A 5,762-nucleotide genomic window follows, 5' to 3' on the forward strand; every position below is an offset into this window, starting at 1 on the left:
ATATGCGATGGAAGGTCTTTTTACCCAAAGGTAAGGGTTTGACCCATTAGTTGTGTTGATGTGATAAACAGGAGAAGTTGTTATTAACTCCATCACTGCAAAAGAACACAGAAAAACAAACCAAGCAACAATTTTAAACCCATTTGTTTCTTAAAAGTAAAACAACAAACAATTGCACATTTTTAAGTCTAAAAATCCTGTGCTTTCTTGATATTATGTTGTAAAATAAAGGACTGTTATTTGTAAATCTGAAAATATTATGGGGTGGGTTTGGTGGAGTGGTTAGGGGAGTCATCTTGGAACTGGAAGGTTACTGGTTCAATCCCCCGTCCAGNGCCATGTGATGTGAGTATCAGTCACATGGAGGCAGGGCTTAAAAGCCTGAATTTTGCCTGAAACTCTCAGACTGAAGAAGTCTCTTGGAAGAGAGACGAACCGTTTCATTAAAGAAGAACCCGTCCAGAAGACCTATACAATTTTTTTTCCTTTTGATTTTTTACCTGGATTATTGAGATGCATCAGGACAACTTGTCAGTGCATTAGCGCCMCCGCCTGGTATGGATTGTTGTTTACCCTTAGGAGGGGACAAAAGCGGTATCGGTAAAGAGTATCGGCCGGCTTTTACGAGTACGAGTATGACTACTTGATGCTGGTATCGGACCCGATACCGTATCGGTATCGGGACACCCCTACTGATATCCAATATTGATAACAGATTTGTACACCCCTAAAAGCTAATAATATTTTAGTTTTGCATGTAGGGATTATATTTCCTCAAGGATACATGTGACTATGAAAAAAAAGAGAAATTATAAACGACAGAGTATATGAGCACAAACATCAAAAATTTCAGCACATTCAAATTATTGTTCACATACATCATAGATAATATTCAATGAATGTACAGTATATACGATTTTAAATCAGGGAACAGATCAAACTACACTAACAGAAGTCTTCTTGCTGTAAATGATGACCACTGAGTTTGTTCGGATGTTAGCGGGAGGTGGTTCTTCTTGGAAGGCCGTCTCCAACACCTTCAGGATGGATTTACGGATTTCTACCTTAAAATCATGGCTCATGAACACATAAAGAAGTGGGTTTATGCAGCTGTTAAAACAAACCAGGTATAATGCCAAGGGAGACATGATGGTGAGGATGTGGTTAAATGTTACACTTTTATAATTTGTCTTGTGATGCATCATTAGTATTAAATTCATGATGTGAAAGGGAACCCAGCAGAGGAAAAAGGTGACGATGATGGCAGCAATGATTTTAAAAGGACGACTTGATTGGCTGGCCAGGGTACGGTTTTTGTGAAGTCGATGTATTATGACGGCATAACAGGAGACAATGACAGTGAAGGGGATGACAAACCAAAATACAGATTGAGTGATGGTCATGGCCTGATGACGAAACAGTTGTAACTGAATCCCAGATTGAGTTTGGTCTTCAGAGTAAATTATGTTGTCAAAGCAGCGGATCATGTGTTTATTGTACTTTGATTGAGCAGTGTTTCTGAAGACAAAGTATGGAGCGCTGAGGATTAAAGCCAGAGCCCAAACACACAGACAAACTATGGAAGCTTTCCATACATTTCTGTGATTCTGGGCCCAAACGGGCCACACCACAGACACACATCTGTCCACACTGATCATCACAAGGATGTAGACACTGGTATACAAGTTTAGAAAGAGTACAGTATAAGTCAGCTTGCACATGAATTTCCCAAATGGCCAGTGGAAATCCATTGCTACTTCAGTGAAGATTAGAGGCTGGAATGCTGTGAAGAGGAAGTCGGCCACAGCAAGGTTGAGGAACCAAACTGWGTTCACAGTTTTCTTCATCTTGAAGCCGGTCACCCAGATAACCACTCCATTCCCGAGCAAACTGAGGATGAAGGTCAGCAAGTGAACAATCAAATATGCGATGGAAGGTCTTTTTACCCAAAGGTAAGGGTTTGACCCATTAGTTAAGTTGACGTGATAAACAGGAGAAGATGTTATTAACTCCATCACTGCAAAAGAACACAGAAATACAAACCAAGCAATATTTTTTAAACCTATTTGTTTCTTAAAAGTAAAACAACAAAAAATTGCACAATTTTTATATCTAAAAATCCTGTGCTTTCTTGATATTATGTTGTAAAATAAAGGACTGTTATTTGTAAATCTGAAAATWTTATAGGGCGGGTTTGGTGGAGTGGTTAGGGGAGTCATCTTGGAACTGGAAGGTTACTGGTTCAATCCCCCGTCCAGCCGTCTCAGTCGTTGTGTCCTTGGGCAAGACACTTCACCCACCTTGCCTACCGATGGTGGTCAGAGGGTGTGGTGGCACCAGTGTGCCCCAAGGCAGCTTTGGCTACAATGTAGCTTACCATCAGTGAGTGAATGTGTGTATGAATGAGTGAATGTCTGTAACTGTAAAGCGCTTTGGGGTCCGGAGGGTCTTGATAAAGCACTAGTTCAGTCCATTTGCCATTACCATTAATATGAAAAAGCACAATTTTATTGACATGGCCTGAGATTTTCTCTTTGAGCATCATGCCTCTTAATTCTGCAGATTCAACATAAATTATAAATTGCACAAGATATCCTAAATGACTTTAACAATATTCCTAATTTTCTAAAGTACCACAACAAGGAGGCTAAAAGTGAATTTCTCTTCAAGTTTGATCATGCCAAGCGTATATCAGTATCTCTGTTCCATTAAAATAAGCACTATATCAGCATCTAGTAATTCAAAAGTTCAAATGTAAAGAAATCATTTTATATTCATATCTGTTGTTTTTAGATACATATAAAAATAAACRTAAATAAGATGATTTAAAAGTTTTGACAACCAAATTAACATACCTTTTTGAGAACTCTGATTGCTTCTGACTGAAACAGCAACAAAAGATTCACTGATTAAACTGTAATAAATGAAGTGAACATGAGGAAATCAATGAGTATAATGTCACTTTCTACATCAAGATGGATTTAGAGGTTATGCACACATACACATGCAAAGTCTAGTACCATTATCTTTATGGGGACTTTGAACTGACTTGAGTTACTACAGCCTAACTCTGACCCATTAATGGGGGATGTCTCATAGACAGACTGTGGTTTCTACAAGTTGGTCTTTTTGTCCTCACTTGGCAGAACAGTGGCAGGGAGGTGAAAAACAACACTACAAAATCTGAAACACTTCTCTAAAAAGAGCCAGAATTCCCATCTCTACTTATAAACAAGTTTTAAAGTATGTGTTAGAGCTGAGGTTAATGATGGGATTTGGTCCTCATAAGAACTACTCGTCCTGTCAAGGTAGATGATGCTATCATAAAACAAAACATAAAAATGTTTAATAAACACACAACCAACAATAACTGCTTTTCAGCTGTAATAAAATGATTATGTTGTCCAACTGAATTTAACACTAAACACCAAAAAAAATTAAATAAAATAAAAAAAAAAACATGCAACAGAAGTTAACATACCTGTCTTTAATCTCTGTGGTTGGCTGTGGGTTTGAAACAGCAGGAAAAGACTGACTGATCAAACTGTGATAGGTGAATATACTGTATACTGTAGATACCAGTGGGTGATTATGTCTCCTCCTACATCAAGGTGGAGCCGGAGGTTAAATACACAAAATACTGAACACTTTTAATATGTTACTCACATACACCTTAATAGAAATTAAATAAAAAAACACTCCAACACTTTTTCTAATTATATGTCAGAGCCAGTATCTTTGTAACTTTCACAAGTGAAAATGCAATCTGATTGTCATGTTGTTGGGGTTTTTGTATTAGTTTTTGTAGATTTTAGATTTTTAGATTTGTTGTGTTCCAATTTACAACTTCCCTTAGTTTCCATCATTTAAATTTTCTTCGTGTGCTCAGAAGTTATGACAAGCTGTTTGTTTGCTTAAACATCATTACCAGTTCAGATTGTTAACTTATTTAATTCTACTGTGTTATCAGTGTGCAGTTTCCTTGTTACTGAATGTAAAAGGTTGTGGGTCTTTCTTTTTGTTTTGACCCTTTGTTTGTTTGACCCTTAAATGTTAAACAGTTATCACTTAGGAACTATTTGAAGAATGATGTGACCTTTGACTTTGACCTTAGACCCTGCAATAAGAACTGTTGAACTGTGACACACAAGGTGTCAAACTGTGAGATTTGACATTTCCAATTTAAAAGGTTATGAAATTAGATTTTCATAAATGGATCAACCATAAGTCACACATGTTGGCCTAGTTATCCCAAAAGTTGATGTTTGTGAAATGTAAAAACTCAAAATTACTTTAAAAGACGTATATCATCATTATATTTTTCACCTACAGGGGTCACAGTTCACTAATGCATTCTGGGACAATGATGCGTGTAGGTTATAGTTGACTGGAGACTATAAAAAATTATAGAAAGTCAAGGCTAACGTGAGTTTTTATGGACAGTGCACACTTTATTTTTCATTTGAATGGTGCACATTTAAGCAATGCCACACTGCATCACTTTTGAACACAACTTTTGTAACACATATAAAGTTTTATTGCAATAGTTAAAAAGTTATATACAATAATACAGAATATTTTACTCCTAACAAAAATGTTTGTTTTACTTTTTGTTCTGATTACTTAACTTTTGTGCCATGCATCGGTGTTTCTTCACAGCTTATTTTAAGAATAAGCTTGCGAACTGTTCGAACTGTTCTCAACAACTGACCACAGATCTATTTGTGATGGTATGCAACCTTCTTGTTACTGTAGATAAAAATTTAGGGATCGTTTTAGCTTAATTTCTTTAAATTTTGTGCAAAAAACAGCAGAGTAAGAAGGATGTGTGACAGCTGAGCACAGAGGATGGGCCAGCATTTTAAAACAATGTTGTGCAAGCTAAAGTTTTTTTTTTTCTAAATAGGTTACTGGTCTTTTTTAAAGTGCCCTTCAAGTTTCTGTTTTAAAAATATTTTATGAACAACATTAGCTCTATTCTAAAACAGAACGTCATCACAACATGAGATGATTATCAGTTTTTCCTGAGAACAATGTGTGACAGACAGCTGACCACAGAGCATGATGAGTATTTGACTTGTTAAAAATGTCTGCATTCAGAGGAAAAAAGGTTTCCAGGCCAAGGAGCACACACGTCACAACAATCTCCCATATTCTGGGCTATGGAGTAGGGTAGCATGATGGAAGCCTTTTCTAACAAAAAAACAACAACAACAAAAAAACATCAAATCCCAGTTAAATTAAGCAAACACATATTCAAAGTCTCCCAAAGATGAGGCAAAATGTGTGGTCTGATGAATTTTTGGCCATGAGGTATAGCCAAAACTGAGACAAGATTTAGCACAAATGTGGTTGACACTTCTAACATAACCCCATACCATCATAGATACTGGTGTTTTAACTCTGCCCTTTGCACAATCTGGACAGTCTTTTTCATTATTGACCCTTATTGACACAAAGTCTATGATTTCTGTAATGGAACTGATACTTTTATGTTTAAGCAAATAATTCATGACATCCTTTAATGACCTAGGTTTTCATGACATGCTGTTCATCTGCAGATAGAATGATTAAAGTCAGAACAAGATTTGCTAACAACAGTCATTCTTAGATATCACTTGTGTTTATCTTTGTATTTTCCATTGACCTTGTAACAAATCTTGCTAAGATGACAGAATGGTGTTTGTTAATATATATATGAGACCTCTCGAGACACAGTGTTCAACAGTGTATAACAGCAGTGTGGAGAGAGTGACAGAGAG

At 36.5% G+C, this 5,762-nt stretch overlaps 1 protein-coding gene across 1 annotated transcript; it reads right to left on the bottom strand.

The window, feature by feature from the left end:
- Positions 1–935: 935 nt before the first annotated feature.
- Positions 936–2,015, bottom strand: LOC106523213 (chemokine-like receptor 1). Its single transcript, XM_014016581.1, has one exon. The coding sequence runs from the start codon at positions 2,013–2,015 to the stop codon at positions 936–938; it is 1,080 nt and encodes a 359-aa protein (XP_013872035.1).
- Between the last annotated feature and the right edge of the window lie 3,747 nt (positions 2,016–5,762).

This window comes from Austrofundulus limnaeus, unplaced genomic scaffold (assembly GCF_001266775.1).
Source record: "Austrofundulus limnaeus strain Quisiro unplaced genomic scaffold, Austrofundulus_limnaeus-1.0 Scaffold148, whole genome shotgun sequence".
Taxonomy (NCBI): Eukaryota; Metazoa; Chordata; class Actinopteri; order Cyprinodontiformes; family Rivulidae; genus Austrofundulus; species Austrofundulus limnaeus.